Source organism: Oncorhynchus nerka, linkage group LG7 (genome assembly GCF_034236695.1).
Source record: "Oncorhynchus nerka isolate Pitt River linkage group LG7, Oner_Uvic_2.0, whole genome shotgun sequence".
NCBI lineage: Eukaryota > Metazoa > Chordata > Actinopteri > Salmoniformes > Salmonidae > Oncorhynchus > Oncorhynchus nerka.
In genome coordinates, this window is record NC_088402.1 from 39,891,995 (window position 1) to 39,919,599 (window position 27,605).

At 43.4% G+C, this 27,605-nt stretch overlaps 2 protein-coding genes across 3 annotated transcripts; both read right to left on the bottom strand.

The window, feature by feature from the left end:
• Positions 1 to 974: 974 nt before the first annotated feature.
• LOC115131644 (non-homologous end joining factor IFFO1-like) lies at positions 975 to 17,340 on the bottom strand. 2 transcript variants are annotated; one of them, XM_065020498.1, is made up of 9 exons: positions 16,036 to 17,340; positions 11,367 to 11,427; positions 10,178 to 10,273; positions 9,775 to 9,915; positions 9,310 to 9,491; positions 7,491 to 7,611; positions 6,799 to 6,891; positions 6,138 to 6,268; positions 975 to 4,480 (listed from the first exon to the last, which is right to left on the bottom strand). In XM_065020498.1, exons 1-9 carry the CDS (start codon positions 17,052 to 17,054, stop codon positions 4,318 to 4,320), a joined length of 2,007 nt encoding a protein of 668 aa, XP_064876570.1. In that variant the 5' UTR covers positions 17,055 to 17,340; the 3' UTR covers positions 975 to 4,317. The 2 variants fall into 2 exon arrangements, with proteins under 2 accessions (XP_064876570.1, XP_064876569.1); XM_065020497.1 differs by having other exon boundaries at positions 6,799 to 6,894.
• Positions 17,341 to 19,319: 1,979 nt separating this feature from the next.
• Positions 19,320 to 22,589, bottom strand: LOC135572481 (glyceraldehyde-3-phosphate dehydrogenase-like). The gene is made up of 4 exons (XM_065020499.1): positions 22,503 to 22,589; positions 20,643 to 22,177; positions 19,905 to 19,988; positions 19,320 to 19,619 (listed from the first exon to the last, which is right to left on the bottom strand). The coding sequence occupies exons 2-4, from the start codon at positions 20,706 to 20,708 to the stop codon at positions 19,485 to 19,487; spliced, it is 285 nt and encodes a 94-aa protein (XP_064876571.1). The 5' UTR covers positions 20,709 to 22,177; positions 22,503 to 22,589; the 3' UTR covers positions 19,320 to 19,484.
• Positions 22,590 to 27,605: the final 5,016 nt, after the last annotated feature.

The window sequence follows — 27,605 nt, forward strand, 5'->3', positions numbered from 1 at the left end:
GAGTGTGCAAAGCTGTCAAGGCAAAGGGTATCTATTTGAAGAATCTCAAATATAAAATATATTTTGATTTGTTTAACACTTTATTGATTACTACATGATTCCATATGTGTTATTTCATAGTTTTGATGTCTTCACACTATTATTCTACAATGTAGAACATTTAAAAAACCTTGAATGAGTAGGTGTGTCCAAACTATTGACTTTTGACTAATGTATCTATTTTACAACGATATATTTTTTTAAAGTCAAAGTCTATATTGTCGACTATTGCAAAAATATAGTGAACGGAAATGGAAGCCGATCACTTGCGGAAACGTGCGGTCTCTCTCAGAAATGATAATTCCATTTTTTTTAAACGACAGTTGCTCTGACTTGCCTTTGCGAACCTCTAGGGATAGCCTACTGCTTTGTTTTGTTTTTCTTAGATCAACAACGCTTGAAAGTACGCCATGTCAGTGTCTAAGTAAATCCACTGCTAAACAGAAATGGAGCTCAACATAAAGTGTTTGTTGGTGTCTGTGTTCGCGTGTCTACTGGCCGCTTCAAGCTAAACGCAGGAGCAAGAAATACAGTGTAGGCAGCATATTGTGATGAAGTTGAGCTCAGCTGCTGCCGTGGCCACGTAGCAGACGTGCTTTCGAGCAATGTCTCCTCGGAGTCCACAATGACTTCAAAGTTCACAATGCGACAGTTTTCCTTTCAGCCAGAGGGCACAAAGGATTACTGGTACAGTTGTTTAAATGCGCTGAACTGGTAAATGAATGTTTTTGCAATGGGCTTGCTCTCTGTTTTTAGGGTTGTTTTAGTGCTCACTCGTTGATTTGCTTTGGTGCTTCCTCGTTTTTACATCATTTCATTCTTTTAGGAAAGTCCAAATGGAAAGCTAATGATAAAATCATGAGGGACTATGCCTAAGGAAAACAAACTACAGCCATGGAAATGAATGGAAACAAATACAACTCCAGGGACCACCGTCTCCTTCAAGATATTTTATTTTGTACACCACTTCCATTAATACATTGATTGTTTTCCTATTGTTTCCAGAAACCTGGAGGTTGTGATGTTACACAGATACATTGTATACACAGTCCCAGATCAATTATATTGGTCTCAACGGAGTACAAGTCTTCTTTTTGCAACCACTTAATCATTATAACGTCTCCATACAATGCTGCTGTTTGACACATTCATATTTGTAAGTCACCTGCATTTCAATCATGTTGACCGATATACACTGAGTGTACAAAACATGAAGAACACCTGCTCTTTCCATTACATAGGCTGACCAGTCAGGGGTGGGCAATTCCAGTCCTCGAGGGCCTGATTGGTGTCACAATTTTGCCCCTGCCCCAGCTAACACACCTGACTCCCATAATCACCTAATCATGATCTTCAGTTTAGAATACAATTTGATTAATCAGCTGCGTTTGCTAGGGATGGAGAAAAAGTGTGACACCAATCAGGCCCCCGAGGACTGGAGTTGCCCACCCCTGCGTGAACGCTATGATCCCTTATTGATGTCACTTGTTAAATCCACTTCAAATCAGTGTAGATGAAGGGGAGGTGACAAGTTAAGGAATGATTTTTAAGCCTTGAGACAATTGAGACAAGGATTGTGTATGTGTACCATTCAGAGGGTGAATTGGCAAGACAAAATATTTAAGTGCCGGTTGGTGTCAAGAACTGCAACGCTGCTGGGTTTTTCACGCTCAACAGTTTCCCGTCAAGAATGGTCCACCACCCAAAGGACATCCAGCCAACCTGACACAACTGTTCGGAAGCATTGGAGTCAACATGGGCCAGAATCCCTGTGGAACGCCTTCGACACCTTGTAGAGTCCATTCCCCGATGAATTGGGGCTGTTTCAATATTAGGAAGTTGTTCCTAATGTTTGGTATACTCCGTGTATATCATTTGAGACTGGAAATGTAATTGTTCAACTCTTTCACCACATATAATCGTAATTCTCACACAGCTGTTGCTAATATTCATATTTCAACATTGATGTTTTCAAAAGTTTACTTGCTTGAGCTTCTGTACACAGTTGCATGGCGAGGTATGGCAGTCTATTGATGGCGATGGCGATGCAAGTTTTAAGACGGCTTTTGCTGTTGTTTTCTACCGTGTTTACTCTTTTGCGGTAAAGATGAGAGAATTTACTAGGCAGACATTCACGTTTTATAATTTGAAAGATATGTTTTGATTCCCCAGAGAGGCGAACAAGTAAACTCTGAAACATTCTTGCAATACAAGACAGACAGCACTAGACAGAGGTACATGCACACCAACGAAGCTAGTCTCAGAACACGCAAAGACACTCCCTATACAATGGCCACCTTTTTCACTCATACGGTCCGAAATCGCTTTCTGAAATCTCTTACATGCATTCCTGGCTTCTCTTACATGGATTTGTCTTCTCAGTGTACATTGACATGTTATTTACATTCAGTAACAGCTAGTACAGGTGTTATATGTTTGCAGTTTTTATACAGTGTTTATCATTACTGTTGAATATAGATCCATTTGTGCAACCTATATATGGAGATTTACAAACTGTACAATATAGGGGGGGGGGGGGTATTTACAATAGGCTTTCAGACATCAATAAACAAAGGAGCGGCTCGATTCAATCCGGAGCGCGGACAACCTGTGTTGTAGTGTGATTGAAATGTAAAGGTCGTTTCTGATTGAGCCGACACATGCAGCGTTCACCTTGAACGGAGTCTCCGCGAACGCGGAGTCTTGCTTTTAAATGTCAATCGCGCTGTAACGCTGATCTTCCGCGCTACTGATTTGAATCGAGCCCTAGATATGTTTGTTGTTTTACGTTTTCTCCAACTGTAAACACTGAGCATGTTCAAGTGCAATGAAACTGTGCCACATCCAGAGACAAAACCGCAGATCTCACAAAGCAGATGGTTAAACACACTGCCCGTGTTCAGATAATGAAGGTCTCATGTGCTACTACATAAAACATGTCACAGTTTGAGTGCCCTTGAACGAGCTCCCAAAGAAGTTATTCGCCTGCTAGCAGTATGTTAGATTGTCCTGAACAGGACCAACATCTACTCTAGCCTACTTCTCCCTTTGTCCACGGCCTTTAAACTCATACCGCTTGGCTGTCCATTTGAAAAGTGCACCAAAATAGCAGTCTGATTCCCCCGTTGATTGATCAGAGAGCTTTTTTGAGTTCAAGATAAAGTCACTGCTGGCTGGGGATTGATACGCTAGCATTGAGTGTGTGCTTTTGTAGGACTTATTTATGTGGGTTGTGATATCAACACTATCCATGGGTCTAATGCAGTATGCTTCCATGTTTGCTTATAGCTTGGAATCCCAGCAATGTGCATGACAGTGCAAAGCTAACGGTACCAATGTTTTACTTTTGACTCTAAACTTTATAGCAATGGCTTTTGTGAATTATCTTCGCAAAACTACATAATATTATCCTCTGCATTTCATGTAAAAAAAAATCTATCAACTATCATACTTTCTTTATAGTTATTTGAATATAAAAAAAGACGTAGCGATCTGAATTTCAATGACTGAAAAAGTGCTGAAATAAATTAATCAAGTATGTATGAATATGTAATCAAATAAAGTAAAGGATAATCAATTCAACATAAATACACATGTTGTGAACTTCTGTTAATAACATGTTGTGTATATACGAATGTTGAAGGATGTAAAGCCCTTTTAAGCAATCTTTCTACAGGTTTCCTAGAAGTGGTATCCATTCTTTTAAAAAGGGAAAATAGATCATGAGAAGGACATTAATTATAAAGAAAATACATTTTCATAGATGACTATCAACAGCTAGGTCCTTTCCTTTTAGCAAATTGCAAATGCTCATTTTGTTTGTCTGCAACAGACTACTAGATAATTACTTATCCTGTGCAAATAGTTTGCCTTTTTTTTTTGCCATCAAAAATGCAGCTGTGGTTTCAAATCTGTAACTGCAATGTAACATAAGGCATTTATTCCACAAAAACTGTGTGCAAATAGTTTTTGGGTGGACCTTGCTACAAACAGCAAGGTCAATGTGCAAACTTAACAAAAATGTATATATTTTGATCGTTCATATCATATAAGAAGAGATATAAATAGCACAATGTTAAGAAATTCATTGAAATGTTTTTAAGTCCCATTTAGTCCTATCCTCAGATTAGGTGTTGTAATAACCTGAACCACAAGAGGGCAGTGATGACATATGGCCCTGGAAAGAGTCTGCTAGTTTTACATAATTGATGGCAAAAAAAATGTAAACAGCAGCACTATCCAGACTATGGTACATCTACAGGGCATCATCAGTAAGGATTAGGACTTCCTCCATGGTAAGTGAGGGACCGTACCACTATTAACCTGTGTTTCACAGTAGGGTTCATCACTTTCAGAGTCTGTGGGTGGGGACGCCTTTTTCCACTCCTTCTCTCCGTCATCAGAGTCTTCCATTGCCGCAGTAATGAGAGGGGGAGACTTCCTGAAAGGGAGTCAGAGAGGTGGAGTCAAGACAACAGGCAATGAATGTTCTCGAGACAAGATGACTCAACGGTCCGTATTCCTAGCCTGGTCCCAAATCTGTTGAGACGTCTTGCCAACTCCTATGGTCATTGGAGTAATAATGACCATAGGAGATGGCAAAACAGCACAAACTGATCTGGGACCAGGCTACCATACTCACAGACGGGTCAATGTAACGATAGTACAGTGAGGTACAGTGTGGCTAACAACAGGACCTGTATTCTCCATTGCAGTATACCTGTCTACAATCTTGTGTGTTTATCGCTGCCATTGTATGATATGTTGTACTTATCCCTCTGGCATCGTGGAATAGAATATTGTTCTTCTGTCACTAGCATTTCCGTCTGTCTAGTATTGTTTATTTATTATCCCTTTACCCCTACCTACATGTACATATCACCTCAATTACTACGACTAACCTGTACCCCCGACTCGGTACCGTGCCAATGTGACCACAGACAGTGTGGTGAAGAAGGCACAACAGCATCTCTTCAACCACAGGAGGCTGAAGAAATTTGGCTTGTTACCTAAAACCCTCACAAACTTTTACAGGATACCTATGGCACCCATCCTGCCGGGCTGCATCATCGCCTGGTACGGCAACTGCACCGCCCATAACCGCAGGGCTCTCCAGAGGGTAGTGAGGTCTGCATAACGTATCACCGGGGACAAACTACCTGCCCTCCTGGACATCTACGGCACCCAATGTCACAGGAGGCCAAAATTATCATCAAGGACAACAACCACCCGAGCCACTGCTTGTTCACCCCGCTACCATCCAGAAGACGAGGTCAGTACAGGTGCATCAAAGCTGGGGCCGAGAGACTGAAAAATAGCTTTTTTTAAACAGCCATCATTAACACAGCGAAGCTGCTGCCTACATACAGACTTGAAATCATTGGCCACTTTAATAAATGGAACACTAGTCACTTTAATAATGCCACTTTAATGTTTACATATCGTGCATTACTCATCGCATATGTATATACTGTATTGTATACAATCTATTGTAACTTGCCTATGCCGCTTGGTCATTGCTCATCCAAATATTTATATGTATATATTCTTATTCCATTCCTTTACTTAGATCTGTGTGTATTAGGTAGTTGTGGAATTGTTAGATAACTTGTTAGATATTGCTGCACTGTCGGAACTAGAAGCACAAGCATTTCGCTGCACTCGCAATAACATCTGCTAACCATGCGTATCTGACCAATAAAATTAGATTTGATTTGATACCGGTACCCCCTGTATATAGCTTCGTTATTGTTATTTTATTGTGTTACTTTTTTAAACTTTAGTTTATTTAGTAAATATTTTCTTAACTTTTATTTTCTTAAAACTGCATTGTTGGTTAAGGGCTTGTAAGTAAACATTTCATGGTAAAGCCTACACCTGTTGTATTCGGCACATGGGACAAATTAACATTTGATTTGATTTTGATTTGACATCTTGCTATCTTTGACCTCTTTCTGGTATCTAATACCAGGGTATCTCTAGGTATCCCTAGGGTATCTCGTTGACCGATTGGATATCTCATACAGGTATCTCATACCTAGGGTATCTTTCTGAGCGTCTAGGGTGAGCGTTCAGCACCATGCGGAGGTGTCTGATACCTGTCCCCACTCTGGGTGATGAGTCTCCTGCACGTCTCCATCTGCACGTCCAGGCCTCGCTTCATGGAACACATCTCCATGTACTCGTGCAGGTGTCGGTTCATGTCACTCTTAGCCGTGGCCAGCTCCAACTGTGGAGACGTAACATGAGACAATCCATACTGTAAGTTTGCTTTCTGGTGTTGAAGTGTCACCACAAACATGTTGGAGTGATGAGGGGCAGGATCTTTGCAAGCGCAAAACCAAAAGGCTGCAGTCGTTTGCATAAATCTTTTTTTTCTAGTTTGTTGTCTTCTTTTAGGTCGATTGTATTTGTCCTTCCTATCGTTGCCACGGGGAACAGAGAAACTAGCAAATGAGCAAGCAAGAGGAGAGCTTCTGGAAAGACTACACTGCCTTCAATTGGTTACTTCAATGTATCTTATCATCTACATAGGAACTCATTTCAACAGTGATTCATGTAAGCACATGGAATGGCTGACTTGTTCATTTCCATCATTTAATAATCCCAGAGAAACGTCTATGTATTTACGGCTCTGTTTACATCTCTGCAGGCTTATAAATAGCCTTAACCTGCAGCAAAGTCCTCATATTGTACAATCTGCAAGGGGACAACTGTGGTACTTGGAGAAGGGCTTTTGTATGTTTGGGTGTGTCTCACCTCGATCTGGTCGATTGTCTCCTGATACTCCTTCTCTCTAGTCTGGAAGAGGGACTCTGTGTCCTTTATCACCTTCTCTATGGACTCCTCCTGCTGCTGCGTGGTGTGTGTGTGTGTGTGTGTGTGTGTGTGTGAGAGTGAGTGAGTGAGTGAGTGAGTGAGTGAGTGAGTGAGTGAGTGAGTGAGTGAGTGAGTGAGTGAGTGAGTGAGTGAGTGAGAGAGAGAGAGAGAGAGAGAGAGAGAGAAACACATTGTTTTGTGCTTATTTGCCTAATATACATGAGATAAATTGAATGTCAATCAGTATATGGAAATGTAATATACTGCCAATCCATTGCATAAGTACAGCTCAATTCCAAAGTGTCTCTATTGCCCTGCCTCTGTGTGTGTGTGTGTGTGTGTGTGTGTGTGTGTGTGTGTGCTTGCTACCAGCTTATCTAATTTACACTGTGATCCACGGATCAGGACATATCAATGTCACAGTCATACATGCAATGTTTAGAGTAGGACAGAGACACATAGACAAGGCAGCCCAACCATAAGAATAATTAATAAGCAGGAAGTACAGTGAAACACGCCCTTTAACACAGTTCTGGGATCAGCTTACCTAGCCAGCTCCTAACATTAACCATTACAGTGGTAAATACAAAACTTAAATCAGCCAGTGGCTAGTGGCAGGTATAGTGGCCTACCTCTCCCTGGGTCTCCACTGCTCCCAGAGTGTATCCTGGAAAATCCTCCCACAGCAGCAGAGTCTCCTCAGTCTCCTCCCAGGCCAGGCTGTCACAGTCGTCCTCAAACTCACACTCCCTCCTGCAATAGTATGGCTTACTAGTTGTACATATATTTATATACTGAACAAAAATATAAACGCAACATGTAAAGTGTTGGTCCCATGTTTCACGGGCTGAAATAAAAGATCCCAGAAATGTTCCATACGCACAAAAAGCTTATTTCTCTGATTTTTCCTGCTAGTGAGAATTTCTCCTTTGTCAAGATAATCCATCCATCTGACAGGTGTGGCATATCAAGAAGCTGATCAAACAGCAGGATCATTACACAGGTGCACCTTGAGCTGGGGACATTAAAAGGCCAGTCTAAAATGTGCAGTTCTGTCAAACAACACAATGCCACAGATGTCTCAAGTTTTGAGGGAGCGTGCAATTGGCATGCTGACTGCAGGAACGTCCACCAGAGCTGTTGCCAGAGAATTGAATGTTAATTTCTCTACCGTAAGCCCCCTGCAACATCGTTTTCGAGAACTTGGCATTACATCCATCCGGCCTCACAACCGCAGACCACGTGTAACCACGCCAGCCAAGGCCCTCCACATCCGGCTTCTTCACCTGTGGGATGGTCTGAGATGAGCCACCCAAACGGCTGATGAAACTGTGGGTTTTCACAACCAAAGAATTTCTACACAAACTATCAGAAACCGCCTCAGGGAAGCTCATCTGTGTGCTCGTCATCCTCATCAGGGTCTTAACCTGACTGCAGTTCGGCGTTGAAACCAACTTCAGTGGGCAAATGCTCACCTTTGATGGCAACTGGCAGGCTGGAGAAGTGTGCCCTTCATGGATGAATCCCGGTTTCAACTGTACTGGGCAGATGGCAGACAGCGTGTATGGCGCTGTGTGGGCGAGCGGTTTGCTGATGCGACAGTTTTCAACAGAGTGCCCCATGGTGGCAGTGGGGTTATGGTATGGACAGGCATAAGCTAAGGACAACGAATGCAATTGTATTTTATCGCTGGCAATTTGAATGCACAGAGATACCGTGACGAGATCCTCAGGCCCGTTGTCGTGCCATTCATCCGCCGCCATCACCTCATATTCTGTACATAATTCCTGGAAGCTGAAAATGTCCCAGTTCTTCCATGTCCTGCATACTCACCAGATGTCACCCATTGAGCATGTTTGGGATGCTCAGGATCGAAGTGTACGACAGCGTCTTCCAGTTTCACCAATATCCAGCAACTTCACACAGCCATTGAAGAGGAGTGGGACAACATGCCACAGACCACAATCAACAGCCTGATCAACTTTATGCGAATGACATGTGTTGGGCTGCATGAGGTAAATGGTGGTCACACCAGATACTGACTGGTTTTCTGATCCACACCCCTACCTATTTCTTTAAGGTATCTGTGACCAACAGATGCATGTCTGTATTCCCAGTCATGTGAAATCCATAGATTAGGGCCTAATTAATTTATTTCAATTGACTGATTTCCTTATATGAACTGTAACTCGGTAAAATCTTTGAAATTGTTGCGTGTTGCGTTTATATCTTTGTTCAGTGTAGTTTACTGGCCGACTCTGGTCCGCTCATTGCTTACAAGTGACAGACTAGTCCTGGTGATGAGCAGTGTGCAAGCTTTTAATCCAGACCAACTCTAACAGTCCTGATTCAAATAATCATGGTCTGAAATGTAGAGTGTCTCCCCAGTTGTGGTGATTGAGACTTTATCAGACCTCGATTGCTGACCATTTCCACATAGTTAGGACTCACAGCTGGTTCAGCATCCTCTGCATCTCCTCGTTGATCTGATTGGCTGACGTGCTACATGACTCCTCATCATTGCCCCTCTCGCTCTCAGAGATGCTGGTTGGTTCATCCCCATCACCGCCTTTAACCGACTGGGCCGCCTGCTTTCGGGGCCGGCGAGTCAGAGTGGAAGGAGGTGTGGCCATCTGCTAGATAAAGGTGGAATAACAGTGTAATAGCAGTGTAATAAAGGTGTAATTAACATGAGTTGACCTAGAAGATATGAGTGGACTTGCTTCCACAGAATGGGTCATGCTGTAATTATACCAATCGACGATTGCTCCAACAGATCTAGAATCAGCTTACCTTGGGAAAATCCTACACTTAACCATTATGGTGGTAAACGCTAAACGGATCTCATATCAGTGTCTAGGGGCTACCTAACATATAGTATAGTTAGTTGTATAGTGGCCTATAAGCAGTCCTGACCTGGAAGATCTGGATCATGTCTTCACAGTTCCTCTGCTGGGCCACATCACACAGGCGAGCCGTGATGTCGATGCGTCTACAGATGTCCATGTCCACCTTCATGGCCTTTTCCTGGATCTTACTGTCCAGATCTGACAGGTTCTGATAGAGAGAGAAGGAGAGGAGAGTGAGTGACCATCGCAATAGGAAATACGTGATCCCAAATCTTATTTGTATTTTAAATTACATTTTTGAAGTAAACCGCACCAATGTGTTACCAATTAGAGATGTTCTACGATTTTATAACTCAAAAGTGAGTAGGGCAAGACTCCTATTCTAAGCCATCTCTCATGGGACTACTTTTGAGGTATACAAATCTCAACAACTTGAGTGAGCTATTCCAACGTTGCTATGAGGGACTCACGTTGCTCATTAGGCCTTTGAAGAGGACCAGCTCAGCTTTCAGCTGTTTCACCCTGAGAGCCAGCTCATCCTGACACACCTCACTCTCCTGAAGATCCTGTACACGCGCACACGCGCACACACACACACACACACACACACACACACACACACACACACACACACACACACACACACACACACACACACACACACACACACACACACACACCTTATTTGCATTGCAAGTATGACATAAACATAACTGATTATAAGTATGCATAATAAATATAATGGGTGGTGTATTGCATAGTTCATTTGTAGTTCTTTCCAGCTCAAGTTACACAATACACTATCTCTCTACTACTGCTTTCCAATCAACCCAGCTGATCTGAGGTGGAATCATAATGTTAGTGTGATGGGAAATTTTAAAAGGGGTAACCTGCAGTTCAAACGATAAAAAAGCAGTCGCCCTCCAGCTTTTTAGGTACACAGCTTAGGGATGGGGGGTTCGGAGAAATGCAACCACTATCAAATTCATAGACGGTGCTATGGACACAAGGACTTACCATCCATGAGTTCAAAATGATAGATTTACCATGTTTTAAAGCTACACTATACAGTGTTTGTTTACAATTACATTGTTTACCAACAATGGAGTAAAACCCACTTCTATTTTGGGTTCTGAGGGGGTTTGACTGTTGAACTAAGCTCACGAGGCATTTACATATGTTTTGTTTTTCAATAATCAATGGCTATATGTAATTTATTAAAACAAGTATGTGTAACCGATACAGCTAGTTAGCGGTGGTGCAACCGGTGACATCACTTGCTCTGAGGCCTTGAAGTAGTGGTGCCCCTTGCAGAGGCTGCGGCTTTTGTGGCGCGATGGGTAACGATGCTTCGTGGGTGACTGTTGTCGGTGTGCAGAGGATCCCTGGTTCGAGCCCGGGGCGAGGGGACGGAAAAAAGTTAAACTGTTACATTGATGCTGTTGAGGGGGGTGAGTGTAACCGATGTGAAATGGCTAGCTAGTTAGCGGTGGTGCGCGCTAATAGCGTTTCAATCGGTGACGTCACTCGCTCTGATGGGTAAAGATGCTTCGTGGGTGACTGTTGTCGGTGTGTGCAGAGGGTCCCTGGTTCGGGGACGGACGAAAGTTAAACTGTTACATATGTTGCCCTTTATCATTGACACAGCTAAGGGCTTACCTCCTCCAGCTCAGCCACTTTCTCCTGGAGGTCCACTCTGAATGTATATTCTTCCTCCCATCTGTTGAAACACACACACACACGCACGCACGCACACAGTGATCATATAGATGAGAATGGAGATGGATGAGGAAGTCATCCCCACAACATCGCACTATCATCACTGTCTCTTCTGGGGAGACAACTTCCAATTACACACCCAATTTTAGCACTTCAATCCCACAATCACCATTATTGTCTATTTAGGCTATTCTAGTACCTCAATTTTCCCGACCATCTGTGACTGAGTGTAGATAACATTGTCAAAGGCCACAATGTCTCACAAATAGTATGATAGTAACACTGGATCAAATCCCCAAGCTGACAAGGTAAAAATATGTCATTCTGCCCCTGGACAAGGCAGTTAACCCACGGTTCCCCGGTAGGCCGTCATTGTAAATAAGAATTTGTTCTTAACTGACTTGCCTAGTTAAATAAAGGTTAAATAAAAAATGTATGTAAAAAAGTTCCAAATAACAGATAGAAACCAGGCAGATAGCCTAATACCATCTCCTATAGGCTACAGTGTTGTGCTCATGCGGTTCAATTAACCAATAAGGCCCAAGGGTGTGTGGTATATGGCCAATATACCACGGCTAAGGGCTGTTCTTCTGCACGATGCATCGCAGAGTGCCTGGATACAGCCGTTAGCCGTGGTATATTGGCCATATATCACAAACCCCAGAGGTGCCTTATTGCTATTATAAACTAGTTACCAACCGTGGAGTCTACTGAGGGAAGGACGGCTCATAATAAGGGCTGGAACAACGCAACTGGAATGGCATCAAACATCAAATACCGTTCCACTGATTCCGCTCCAGTCATTACCACGAGCCCGTTCTCCCCAACTAAGCTGCCACCAACCTCCTGTATTACCAAAATAACTAGACCAGTAAAAATAAATGTTTCGTCATACCCTTGGTATACGGTCTGATATACCACAGCTGTGAGCCAATCAGCATGCAGGGCTCGAACCACCCAGTTCATTCTAAAGTTTGATGGAGTCTGTATATCCACGTTGTGTGTCTCATCTCCCTTACTCAGCTGTGTTACGGAACAGGACACCACGTAGTATGCATATAGAGCACCCTGCTGCAACACTTACTGAAGGTGAAGTGGCCTAACCCAGGAGGGTGCATGTGCCATAGTCCACGTTGCCTATACACACTGTTATCAGTCTGCTCAAGTGGGGATGCAGTAGCCTGTTGTTAACAGTATACGTGGGTGGCCTATGCTGTAAATCCAACCTGGTCTCATAGCATTTTGTATTATTCCGTACGTAAATCCGAGACACTCCATTTAGTATGATATGTTATGTTTCGTATGGTATGTATTAAATTGTGGATGTCCATCACCCATTTCATATAATATGTTATGAATTACAAAATGCACTATATGCTACGAATTTGCAAAACGTATGATATGTTAACCTTTGGGGAGACGATCTCATTATACGCCCACCCATCCACCCAGACCAACCAGTCTTTTATCCCACAGGCCATAAACTTTCTGAATCTGCACATAAAATGAAATAATATATTTTTATTGCTGCATTTTTACACAATTAATTTAACCCTAGTAAAAATTCCCTGTCAGTTAGGATCACCACTTTATTTTAAGAATGTGAAATGTCAAAATAATAGTAGAGAGAATGATTTATTTCAGCTTTTATTTCTTTCATCACATTCCCGGCGGGTCAGAAGTTTACATACACTCAATTAGTATTTGGAAGCAATGCCTTTAAATTGTTTAACTTGAGTCAAACATTTTGGGTAGCCTTTCACAAGCTTCCCACAATAAGTTGGGTGAATTTTGGCCCATTCCTCCTGGCAGAGCTGGTGTAACTGAGTCAGGTTAGTAGGCCTCCATGCTCGCACACGCTTTTTCAATTCTGCCCACTAATCTTCTATAGGATTGAGGTCACTCCAATACCTTGACTTTGTTGTCCTCAAGTAATTTTGCCACAACTTTGGAAGTATGCTTTGGGTCATTGTCTATTTGGAAGACCAATTTGCAACTAAGCTCTAACTTCCTGACTGATGTCTTGAGATGTTGCTTCAATATATCCACATCATTTTCCTACCTACATTTACATTTACATTTAAGTCATTTAGCAGACGCTCTTATCCAGAGCGACTTACAAATTGCTTCAATATATCCACATCATTTTCCTACCTCATGATAACATCTATTTTGTGAAGTGCACCAGCCTCTCCTGCAGCAAAGCACCCCCACAACATGATGCTGCCACTCCCATACTTCATGGTTGGGATGGTGTTCTTCGTCTTGCAAGCATCTCCCCCTTTTTCCTCCAAACATAACGATGGTCATTATGGCCAAACAGTTCTATTTTTTGTTTCATCAGACCAGAGGACATTGCTCCAAAAAGTACTATCTTTGTCCCCAAGTGCAGTTGCAAACCGTAGTCTGGCTTTTTTTATTGCGGTTTTGGAGCAGTGACTTCTTCCTTGCTGAGCGGCCTTTCAGGTTATGTCGATATAGGATCGTTTTACTGTGGATATAGATACTTTTGTACCTGTTTCCTCCAGCATCTTCACAAGGTCCTTTGCTGTTGTTCTGGGATTGATTTGCACTTTTTGCACTAAAGTACATTCATCTCTAGGAGACAGAACGCGTCTCCTTCCTGAGCGGTATGACGGCTGCATGGTCCCATGGTGTTTATACTTGCGTACTATTGTTTGTACAGATGAATGTGGTACCTTCAGGCATTTGGAAATTGCTCCCAAGGACAAACCAGACTTGTGGAGGTCTACAAAGTTTTTTCTGAGGTATTGTCTGATTTCTTTTGATTTTCCCACGATGTCAAGCAAAGAGGCACTGAGTTTTGAAGGTAGGCCTTGAATTACATCCACAGGTACACCTCCAATTGACTCAAATCAGAAGCTTCTAAAACCATGACATCATTTTCTGTAATTTTCCAAAATGTTTAAAGGCACAGTCAACTTAGTGAATGTAATCTTCTGAGCCACTGGAATTGTGATAGAGTGAATTATAAGCGAAATAATCTGTCTGTAAACAATTTTTGGAAAAATGACTTGTGTCATGCACTATAGTTTGTTTACAAGAAATTTGTGGAGTGGTTGAAAAACGAGTTTTAATGACTCCAACCTAAGTGTATGTAAACTTCCGACTTCAACTGTATATGGTTGTCACTGTTTTTAATGTTGTTGTTTTATATTGTTGAACCCTGACTGCACAACAAATTTCCCAATTGGCACAATAAAGATAACTTGAACTTGAACCCTACTTTCGGTTTTGCCTTAGGTATACACTGTATAAGTTGAATGGAAAATGAAGTTACATTCTATTCTAGCTTCACACAGCCCCCTGGAGACTTATTACACAAAAACGAATTGTATGTTACTGTATTGTTACGAGACAGTCGTTTTTCATGCGATCTAAGGCAGATGATTGGAAATGTTCCCATGTTGAACAATTTGACCTTCTCAATAAAAGAGAATTAGAGGAAGGTGTTTCAGCTGGCAAGGCACAGAGGCTGGTGAACAGAGAGTTGACGTTGCCCTGTTGCCATTAACATTCAGACAGTTGATTATAGGCTGTTGTGAAGGTTACTGGTGTCATTTAGTGATGTCAGCATCTTCTCACAGATGCCGCAGAAGGCGAGTGCGATGGGTAGAGGGGGTGAGAGAGAGAGGAACAGGGAGTTTGTGTGTGGAAGAGAGAAATAGAGTGGGAGAGGGTTCAAGTGAGAAAAAGAGGGGCAAGAGAGGGAGTGATAGAGAGAGTGTGAGAGAGGAAGAGAAAGTGGGAACAAGAAAATGAGAGAATAATGTGAACAGCCGCTGGCGGCCCCACTAGCGGTCACAGGTTTCAGTACAGTGCTGCATTGCAGGTGGTGAGGCGAAACGCAGATGGGCGGAGGAGGGAGAGGGAGCGCGCGAGAGAGAGAGGGAGAGGGAGCGCGAGAGAGAGGGAGGGAGAGGGAGCGCGAGAGAGAGGGAGGGAGAGGGAGCACGAGAGAGAGGGAGGGAGAGGGAGAGGGAGCGCGAGAGAGAGAGAGAGGCCATGTGAGAGAGAGAAAACATTGTACTGCTGACTTCTCCCCAGCCAATTCAGCCCTCTCTAGATAATCTCCTATTGGATAAGAGATTGGCCAGTGCTGTTCTTTTAAACGCTGTGATTAACCATGTTTGAACTATGATCCCCAACCAGCCTATAGTGAAGCCTTGTAATGGCATATCACTTGGGAAGTACAGGGGCAATTTGAAGACAAAAAGTAGAGTGGCTAAAACCAGAAGCCATCTTATGGAGGATGATGATGATGATGCCTCTTCATTTCAACTCAGTTCTAAGAAAGCAAAAACACACTATGGTTGATTAGGCTCAAATCAGGTTACTGTTAGACAAGACTTTGGCAGAAGGACACAGATGTTATGGTATCTGTAACTATAAAAAGGATCACTGATTAGTAGAATCGGGTGTAATTAGAGCAGGGCTGGACAACCCCTTCACTCTCCAGGAGGAGGGTTGGCCAATCCTGGGGTATAGAGACAATAAATGACATCACACATCAGGCCTACAGTTGACAATAACATAGGCTTAAAGCCCCAGGCCTTTAACTATAATGGTTAGACCGCTTCATCCATACCTGCGTTTATACTCATCCCTCTCTCGTTTCACCTTGCCCAACACGTTGTACAGGGCCCGTATCTCAGGGGTGATGGTGTCGATTTGTACACCTACTCCGTCCGTTTGGGCACAAGGCACACCCGTGCCTGTTATGCGCGAATCCCTCCCCGCGCCAAATCTGCGGTCGTGGTTGTAGGACCAAACTGCGCCGGGAATGAACCGGGGAGGCGGGTTAGTAGACATACCAGTCCCAAAACGGAAATATTTCTCGTTAATGTTGGATATCGTCTCGCAAGGATCGGTAGGGGTTAATAAAGGACTGATGGAAATATGTGGAGTGAGTTGGTTGGAATTGAGGTTGCAATTCGAGTCAGTCAGAGTCGAGTTCCTAAATACTGATTTGCTGTTGGACTCAAAGACTGGAGTTGTAGGCCTGTTGAGTGATGGAGAGAGAAGGCCTCCGGGCAGGTATGCAGAATTATTAACGTTCTGGAGGGGGATATGTCCGGGCCTAACTGCGATGGACCCTACGAAACCAGTCTGGACTCCCATTTCCTTAGTCAATGGCTTTTTCCTGTGTCCTTCTCCTGAATTGTCCTCATTATTTTCCAAAGCCTGCTGAAGCTGCTTCTCTAAAGCTTTATTCCGACGCTCCAGCTCATGAACTTTAGCCAAAAAGCAGCGGAAGCGCAAATTCAAGGTCTTGAGAACACTGATGTTGGAGCCCAAGTCATTACGCAGGGCCATCGCTGCGGGGGGCGGCGGCGCACGGTGCATGTTGTTCAGGTGCAGATACCCGAGTCCCGAAGGTGGCAGCACACTAAATTCCAGGCCAGATAGCCCATCTTGTCCAAAGCCAGTGTGCTCACCCAAAATGAAGCCTGAGTCAGGTGCACCGTATGAGTCTAGGCCTGTCATAGAAGAATCCGAATTGCTGCCCATCTGGTTATGCTGCTGTTGCTGAACCAGGTGCGCGTTCTCCCCCAATAACGGATTCATGCTTGCGTATGAAAATCTGAAATGTTCGAAATCCGGCATGAAAACAGACTTCTTAATTTAGCTTGAAAGCTAACTCCTGATGCAAATAATGGCCTTACTTGCTCTATCCCAAATCGCCTTGCCCTGTGAAGAGTTAGCATATGCGTCCTACCAGGACAGAATAAGATAACTGAACAAAATCAAATAATTTATAGGCTATAGGTAAAAAGGTGCTATTGAACAAGTAGACTATTCCACGTCTTAAAATTACACCCGTCAGTGACTGAAAAAGCCGCAGCAATCAAGCGGTGAAGGCTACCTGGCTGGCCGCAGCGCAACTACTAACTTTGGCGTAGGGATGTCTGCGGAAGTAACAGTACAGTCAAGACCATGGCCAGGCAGAAATAAACAAGCTACTGCGGGTTTTAACTACCGCCATGACTAGAGTAAACGCGCAATCACCTACTGCTTGGCTTGAGTAAATTCTCGACACGTTTCATTAATGTCACATTGGGTGTTTATTTGACCCTACACGCGAGTAATATCAATGCCATTATTGTCTGTAAGTCTAACTTTGTCACCATTATTTCAATCAAATATGGCTCACGATTTAGGAGTTTTACGGCACCCTCAGCATCCCTTGGGGACGTTAGAGAGAGCCCATAATCACGTTGCCTGTAAGGTTCTCTGCTCATATTGTCTAAAAGCTATGGGCTACTGGCTTATTGAAACGTTTGGACTGTGCTTTGGGCAAAAGTAGGCCTACACCTAGTTGAAACGTATGCTACACATGCTCCATTACACAATTTCCTGTTGTTTGATCGAGGAGGGCTGAAATATGGTAAAATACATTTGATTTCATTTGACACATACATAAAAACAATAGAGAACATACTAAAAAAAAAGTTGAATGTTGTCAATTGGATCAGTGGAGAGAAGAGTGTGACTTGCTGACAGGCCACGCCCTCTTAGTGTGGATAGATGTTGCTGTTGGTCATGAATTCCTGACGCATCTTGTGTAGATCCCCCCCCCCCCCAGCACCTGATCTATGTCAATCTCTGGCCTGCCGTTCACTGAAATGGCAGAGGGAATTACATATTTACATCACAAGATCCTCTTCCAATACTGTGTGTCCCCCACAGGAAGCCTCCAACGACAGTCCACAGTCTGGAACCTCCAACGACGGTCTGTGGTCCGGAACCTCATGAGACGGTCTGCGGTCCGGAACCTCATGAGACGGTCTGCGGTCCGGAACCTCCAGCAACGGTCTGCAGTCTGGAGCCAACAGCAGGGGTTCTCAGTCTAGAGCCAACAGAAGGGGTTCTCAGTCCAGAGCCTCCTGTGACGATCCACGGTCCGGTTCCTCCGGTGACAATCCACGGTCCGGTTCCTCCTGCGACAATCTCCGCACCAGGGCCACCATGGAGGGAGACGTCGGATCTGCGAGCGGAGTGGGTACTTCGTCCCGCACCGGAACCGCCCCCGACGGTAGATGCCCACCCGGACCCTCCTCTATTGAGTCAGGTTTTGCGGTCGGAGTCCGCACCTTTGGGGGGGGGGGGGGGGGAACTGTCACGCCCTGACCATAGTAAGCTGTTTATTCTCTGTGTTGGTTGGGGCGTGATAGAGACTAGGTGGGTCATCTAGGTTTTTTGTATGTCTATGTTGGCCTGATATGGTGCCCAATCAGAGACAGCTGTTTATCGTTGTCTCTGACTGGGGATCATATTTAGGTAGCCATTTCCTCATTTGTGTTTGTGGGATCTTGTGTACATTTAGTTGCCTGAGTGCACAACAGTAGCTTCACGTTTCGGTTGGTTGGTTGGTTGGTTGTTTTGTTCAGTGAGTTTCGGTTTATTAAAATTATGTGGAATCTCTACACACGCTGTGCCTTGGTCTACTCATTACGACGCGCGTGACAACATGTGACTATATTTAGTATAGTTTGATCTAAAAAGGTGAACTTTAAACATTTTACCATTTTCATTTTGGAGAAATTCACTGAGGATGGGCCCCCCCCTTCCTCCTCTGAGGAGCCTTCACTGCTAGCTGTTGAAAATAAATAGTTGAACCATTATCTTGTCATGATAATTAAAGGAGTTGACTATAGATGGAAGAAGGTTCCTGTTGTCAGACTTGAGCAAATGACTGGCAGATTTTGGCATGCCATTCATGGTCCAAATGTTTTGTTTCACAGCCTCTGTGCAGCTTTAATGAAATGTACCATGACAAGCCTGCTGGAATGTACCATGAGAACACTTCAACAACAGAAGACGACAAACACTTCACAAACAGAATACTTTTATTGTGTGACCGAATGAATTAAGGCACGGTGCGGTGCGGTGGACAGAAATATTTCGCAGGCAAAAACAAGACTCCATCCTCTGCACAGAAATGTCACTTATTTTAAACCTGTTGCTATGTACTTTGCTACCGGTTCTTTCTCTGGCGGTGGACTGGTGGGATGTCCATTCAGGAGAAGGAAGATGTCATGGGATGTATATTGTGTATATGGGATGTATATTGTATATATTGTGTGTGTGTGTGTGTGTAGGTCTGGATACATACCATGAGACCAGCTTGACAAAGTGGTCATTGAGTGCATTGAAGTCAGTGGAAACCACCTGAGGGGAGAGCAACAGGCTCATTACGTGAAAAACAGAAATGTTTTAGTTCATATGACCTTTAGGTTCAGTTCATGAGAGCAGAGAAAGCCCTGTTCATGTAGTCTTAAAATGCATCCTTCCTTATTTCCTTCATTGTGGTACTCACTGACATGATTAGGGACTGCAACACAGACCCTTGCTCACACCTATCAAATCATGTTCGAACAGTGATTTCTATAAGTATGGAAGGAATGATGCATTTGATAGTATTCAAGCAGGGTCTTGGAATGGGAAAATATTTACCTGGTCCTCTGTGTATCCCATAATTCCTTTCATGGGTCCTGTGGAGGCCTCCTTGATGACTCTCTTGATCTCTTCATAAGGGGCCTGAGGCAGACAGGAGAAAACATTATTCATGTAGAACAAGAATGTACCTAAATGGAAACAAATTACTATGTATTAAGTCCCTGTTGTGTGTTACATTTACAGTAACTACAGGAAAGGTGCAAAAACAAGGGTAGCTTGTAGTTGGGTTGGGAGGGTGGTCAAGGGGAATTAAGTAGAGCTACTCTGAATTCCTGTTTTTTTACCCCTTTTTCGTGATATCAAATTGGTAGTTACAGTCTTGTCCCATCGCTACAACTCCCCTACAGACTCGGGAGAGGCGGAGGTCAAGATCCATTCGTCCTCCGAAACACGACCCAAGCCGCACTGTTTCTTGACACACTGCTCGCTTAACCCAGAAGCCAAGAACACATCAATGTGTCGGAGGAAACTCCATCCATCTGGCGACTGGAAGTCAGCTTGCAGGCACCCGGCCCGCCACAAGGAGTCACTAGAGCACGATGGGACAGGGAAATCCCGGCCAGGCAAACCCTCCCCTAACCCAGACGACGCTGGGCCAATTGTGCGCCGCCTCATGGGTCTCCCGGTCACGGCCCGGCTGTGACACAGCCTGATCAAAGAGTAGCTCTACTCGTGTAGAACATCTTGTATTTCAATAAAATACCCCAAAAAGTGTAGAGAGGTGACAAGACTTACGGCCTTCTCAAGACGGACAGTCAGGTCAACCACGGGCATGTTGGGGGTGGGGACACGGAAGGCCATGCCCGTCAGCTTCGTGTGGGTCAGAAGGTTCAGTTAAATCTACATTCTGGGTTAATAAAACAATGACAGCCCTGCCACTTGTTTTGATATACAGCTGAGGGATGGGGCTATAATAATTTTTTTCATGCTTTCGAATGTTGAGACTCGCCCTTAGTGAAAAGGACTATACAAGTCCCATCCATTATCACTATGGTCATAAAACCTCCATTACGAAACCAATGGTCCTGGATTGGTTCTTACCCATTCAGCTCGGGGATAACCTTGCTCACCGCCTTAGCGGCGCCGGTGGAGGCAGGGATAATGTTCTGGCTGGCACCACGTCCATCTCTCCACAGCTTACCGGAGGGCCCGTCAACAGTCTCTGCTGAGTGGCTGTGACGGAGTGAACTGTGTTCTGGGGGAGGAAACAAGTGATATGGATGCTAGTCTATGCAGGGTTTTGTTCATTAGGCACCAAAAGGAAGAAAACAGGAAGTTACTATCTGAAATTAACCATATTTTCTTTTTCTGTTGTGTGCTCCGATAATCATGACTCAGAACTTGCGCAGAGCAGAAACATGAGCGTTGTTAGCATGTACATTAATCGAGATCTCAATGTCAGCATCAGTGCTGACCCACTTTTATCACTACATTCCAGTCCGTGTGATAATTGTGCTTTTTAACACAATTATCATCCGTTCTTACCATGAGACCCTCAATGATGCCAAAGTTGTTGTTGATAACCTTGGTGATGGGAGCCAGGCAGTTAGTTGTGCAGGAGGCGTTGTTGTGAGGACGTGACATCATTATCAACATAATCTATTTCCTCCCACCAGGAAAAACCCAACATCATTTCAACTGTATCGTCAGCAGCACCAAGTCACTCCTCCACCCACCTTTGACCCACATTAAATCCTGCCTTTCCGAAGTAAAATAGTTTCCCATGTTACCTAATCTGAATTGTTTTCTTACCTCAAGGAGTTATGCAACTTCCCTAGAATTTGAAGATAAGGCTTATGGAAAGTAATGGAAAGTAAACAGTGCTTAGAATGAGAGTACATTTTTCTTTACAAAACCATTGTTGAAAACAGTTATTTTCCAAAATCGGTCAAACACAGGACCTTGTTTAGTGATATTGTCCCAAAGTTTAATTGAAGTGTGTGAGCAATTGTAGGATGTGTTTAGGGCATGTTTCATACTCGCATTCTCTGTAAGACTGAGGGATGATTTTTGTCCTGCTGGAACTGAGTGTGCGTGTCTGTCTGTTTCAGCAATGGTTTGTACATGTGACATGTCACCCTGTGGCAGGAATGTTTGTACATGTCACACTGCTCCTTTAAAATAATGTCACGGGTGGAGGGGGGAGGGGCTTACCTGACAACCTTCAGGGAGTTATCGTAATGATGGTGGTTGACGCCCATCACGAACATGGGGGCATCGGCGCTGGGGGCGGAGATGATGACTCTCTTGGCACCTCCTTGCAGGTGAGCCTGTGGGGGTGATGGGTGGGGTGAGAGGTCAACGGGTATGTTTGTGTAACAACAAATACACAGCATCAAGGCTGCCTTGCTTGGTTCAGTCGCATGCAGCTGATGCAAAATCGTCAGTCTGTAGGGAAAAAATGAAGGTATCAATGTAAACCATTTACAGCATAAAAATACATGCTCACAGCATAAAAACACAATGCTCACTTGCTGCTCACCCACAACCTTATAGCCATGAAGTCTTATATATATATATATATAAATATATATCCACCAAATTCAAGTATAGACCATTGTCAATATGACCTACTGCTAGCGAAGAGGTACTTACAGAGGCCTTGTCGATGGTGGTGAACACACCGGTAGATTCCACAACATCGTCATCTCCAGCCTCGCCCCACTTGATCTGGGAAGGGTCCCTCCTGTAGATGGCAAAGAGATAGAAGTTAGGATTATACCATAAAACGAGTGTTAGAATTACAGAGAAAAGGGAAAAGAACAAGACTTACTCATGGAAAACTGGGATGTGGAGGTTGCCAATGATCCGCGTGTCATTCAAACTGAGATGTGGAGGTTGCCAATGATCCGCGTGTCATTCAAACTGAGATGTGGAGGTTGCCAATGATCAGCGTGTCATTCAAACTGGGATGTGGAGGTTGCCAATGATCAGCGTGTCATTCAAACTGGGATGTGAAGGTTGCCAATGATCAGCGTGTCATTCAAACTGGGATGTGGAGGTTGCCAATGATCAGCGTGTCATTCAAACTGGAATGTGGAGGTTGCCAATGATCAGCGTGTCATTCAAACTGGGATGTGGAGGTTGCCAATGATCAGCGTGTCATTCAAACTGGGATGTGGAGGTTGCCAATGATCAGCGTGTCATTCAAACTGGGATGTGGAGGTTGCCAATGATCAGCGTGTCATTCAAACTGGGATGTGGAGGTTGCCAATGATCCGCGTGTCATTCAAACTGGGATGTGGAGGTTGCCAATGATCAGCGTGTCATTCAAACTGGGATGTGGAGGTTGCCAATGATCAGCGTGTCATTCAAACTGGGATGTGGAGGTTGCCAATGATCAGCGTGTCATTCAAACTGGGATGTGGAGGTTGCCAATGATCCGGGATGTGTCATTCAAACTGGGATGTGGAGGTTGCCAATGATCAGCGTGTCATTCAAACTGGGATGTGGAGGTTGCCAATGATCAGTGTGTCATTCAAACTGGGATGTGGAGGTTGCCAATGATCAGCGTGTCATTCTCTTGCCTCACTTCACTGTGTTTCCAAACACTGTGGGTGGAGTGATATTTGAACATGTCGACCTATGGAACAGTGGTAGAGAGCTGGTGATATTGCATACAATCTTTAGGGAGGTGTTGAATATGTGTACAGTAAACTTGTGCACCTGAGATATTTCTTGTTAAACCGAAACAGACCTGACCCACTCAAGGTCTGACTTCAGTAAAACAGGTTAATATTTCTCAATTTATTTCAATTTCCATACCTTTTAAATTGTATATTTGTCAGTATATAAAGCAGTAGCCTATATAAAGTTCTCACCATGTTGTCCAAGTCGATGAAGGGGTATTAGATGGCAACGATATTGACCTCTCCGCACTTGGCGGTGGCACGGGTCACCAGGCGTCCAATACGCCCAAATCTGTGAAGCGAAATCAGATAGTTTTACGATTAATCCCCATGTATCCATATGACCATACCACCAGGTGGCAGCAGCCCTATACTGACAACTCTACAAGGCCTGCCAACCTTGACCGATAACAATACTTGACATTTGGAGCCCAGAGCCTTTGTTTATGCCTAATATGGTTGGGTTTGTGCAGCGCTCTGACCCATAGAACAGACAAGTGCGGGTTGAGGACACATTGTAGAAGCAGGGAAGGGACAAGGCTGGTCAGTGTAACATTTGTCGTTTACCTATCCAGTAGTCTGATGTCAAGATTAATCCTCCACACTATCAGTTGTGCATATCTAGCTCCCTCAACCCCAAAAGAATGGAAAAGAGGAGTACCGCAAATGACATGGTGCGCATCTTGGGTAACACGGACTTCAACAGAAAACCACTTGTGTATGAAAATAGTTCAGGAACATGGAGTGTAATTCCCCTTTAAATGCCCAGTTGCAGCATAACTTGGTGGAATACAAAAAGTTCAGTGGAATACATACTGTATGTACGGTATGCACTGTTCCTTTTACTGTTGAACTCGAGCAGACTACTGATACATTAGTCAAATACTGTCAACACTGGAGACTTAAGTTGTCACCACTCACAAACGGTTGAGACACGTCTAGACTATTCGCCATACTGCAGGCTCTTGTAGACAGTTAGTGAAACGATATAGAGAGAGCTAGATAGACCAATCAAGTCCACCGACAGTGGAAGATCAAATCTTTGTGATTGAGGAGTCGGTGTGACGATCGTTGTTCGAACAGAACATATTGGAACGTTGCCCAGTGACACCAAGCAGACAAACCACCACCTAAAATGAGCCCTGCACACAAGGGTCAATGTATGGCCCAGCAAAATAGTCAAAGTACGTCAGAAAGGAGTCGGTGTACAGTATGTCAGAAACAGTGGAGGCTGCCGAGGGGAGGACGGCTCATAATGGCTGGAACGGAGACGAATGGAATAAAACTGTGAAAACAGGTGTTTGATACAATTCCAACTCTTCCGTCCCAGCCATTACCACGAGTCCGCTCTCCACAATTAAGGTGCCACCAAAAACAAGTGTTTGGTAACAGTTTTGTCAAAGTCATTTTGTTCTGCGCCCACTTTCCCAAAAGCTTTATGATGCTAAGTTCATTGTTATAACCATAGAACCATATGATCCTATGGTTCTATGATTAACTTAGCCTTAAAATGCTTTTGGGAAACCTGGCCCAGGTCAATAAAGTTAAATCATAACTATACTCCACAAACCATTTTTCAATGGGTCAACAAGATTGGCTTTGCCAGAACTGTGAACAGTCAGCATGATCAATTAGTCAGTCATTACGAGACACATCATTTAGTTGTCATGCTAAGGTTGATAGCAGGAGTGAAATATCAAACTGCAAGGCACAGCGTTTGGTCTTTCAAGTAGGTACAGTTAAACATTCGGGTTGATTTGGGGAAAGGGCCTATCAACGCAAACTTGAATCTTCCGTGGCTCTGCAGTGACAGCTGCAGATTGGTCAAATAAAGGTTAGAGGGATATGATTGGTCTAACAGCTCCTCCAAACAAGTCTCAGTGTGACCTCTGAACTTTAGCTGAGAAGCTTAGCAGGATATTATTAGATGGATAGAATAAAGGAATGTGACAGCTGAGGAGAGATACAAGAGTGTTGCAGAGAGGCGTTTGGAAAGAAGTAGAGAATGGTATTGGCCAGACCAGGGTCTTATTCATTAGGGAACAAGGTGACAAATAAAAATTTCAATGGAAAATGAAAAGCAGCATCTTATTGGACAAGTTCAGGTAATCCCTTCTCATTTCGTTCTGTTTCTAGTGTAAACTGTACAACCCAGGCTTGTGAACCTAAGAGCAAGCACCTATGGTATGTACAGTACAGAAGTGCAATGCAACTCAGGATCTGTCCTGTGACCCGATCCTGTCAATAGCCATTCCTTATGTTCTCTTTAAGATGTGCAATTTTAAATATGCAATTTTAAATATGCCATATAAAAAAAATGCCCCTTGACAGAAGCAGACACACCTCCAACTAAAAAAGGAGTCCTACACACAAGGGTCAATGTACGGCCCAGCAGTTTGGTCAGACTTATGAACTTGATAGCAAGCACCTATGGAACGTACAGCACAGAAGTGCAATGCAACCCAGGGTATTATCTTGTCACTCGATCCTGTCAAGTCTGTCCTTCTGTTCTTTTGAAAATATATCATTTTAAAGGTTAATTTTCACACAAAAAAAAGCAACTTCACCATTTTTCCTGATATGGTCTAAGACCTCTGAAAGTTAAAAAAAGAATATACTTAATAACTTGTTTTACTTTAACTGTACTTGGTTATATTATGTATGAGGCAACATTTTAATAAGTAACTAAAATCCTCTAGGTACCTCACTGCATTAAGCATCACTGATTAACAGTCACTATAGAAAGAAACTAGCTGTGATAGATGCTGATCTATTTCTATAGAATCCCCAATAATTGTACAGTACAGATATTACAATCATTTCAAAGAGCCCATTTAAAATGTTTTGCTCCCCTAAAATATTCAACTATGCATGCCAGGTCATTTATTCTCTCATCTACACCAATTGTAGCCTACATCTATACAAATTGCAGTCATACAAGACAGCTATTCAAAATGCCAGATAGGACTTCACCTGCCAAAGTGCAAATTGCCACATGTAATCAACGCATAATTGTATAATTAAATGTCAAGTTGGCTACGAAGGCATAAAGAGCTAAAGAAAAAATAATAATTGTAAAAACATTTTTTTGTTTTACAATTGTGCGTTGCTCTGTCCACAATGTTGGCACGGTGTGCTCGCAATTTATGTTCCTATAGGGTACATGGACACGCCCCCGCGTGAACACAAACTCAAGTGCGCACGCCCCTTCAGAATGTCAAGTCCCAGATGGACAGCAGAGCCAATTGGTCATTGTCCCAATCGACTTTCATTTGAATTACAGAACAGGACAATCATTTGGATGACACCGCCCCACTTACTGATGTGATCATCATGGCAACATTGCGTATGTAATGAACTCGATGCATCTTTGCAAAAAATAGGAAGATGGGAAATTTGTATTCAGATTGATTTGATAGTTGGATAATAATTGGATTAACCAATTGTTTAACTTGAACTTTATTTAAAGGCTATAATCTTTGGGGGAAAAAAACATTTATAATCTTTGGGGAAAAAACATGTAATAATATTTGTTCCATTTCACTGCAGCTTGGCTGCAATATAGTATGTTGCAATGAAAGGCAGTTGAAAGAACATGGGATATAAAGCCCAATGATAACAGTGTGTCCATCAGTTGGACTTTTGCAAAGGTAAGACCACCAATACACTAGGACTAGTTCACAGTCAAGGGCGCTCATCTCAAATTCAGAGTATGACACTTTGAGCAGTGCTTGATTTGGGCAGGAGCTCACTGGAGCTGAGTACCGGTACCTCAAATCAAATCAAATCAAATCAAATGTATTTATATAACCCTTCGTACATCAGCTGATATCTCAAAGTGCCTAAAACCCCAAACAGCAAGCAATGCAGGTGTAGAAGCACGGTAGCTAGGAAAAACTCCCTAGAAAGGCCAAAACCCAAGAAGAAACCTAGAGAGGAAGCAGGCTATGTGGGGTGGCCAGTCCTCTTCTGGCTGTGCCGCGTGGAAATTATAACAGAACATGGCCAAGATGTTCAAATGTTCATAAATGACCAGCATGGTCAAATAATAATAATCACAGGCAGAACA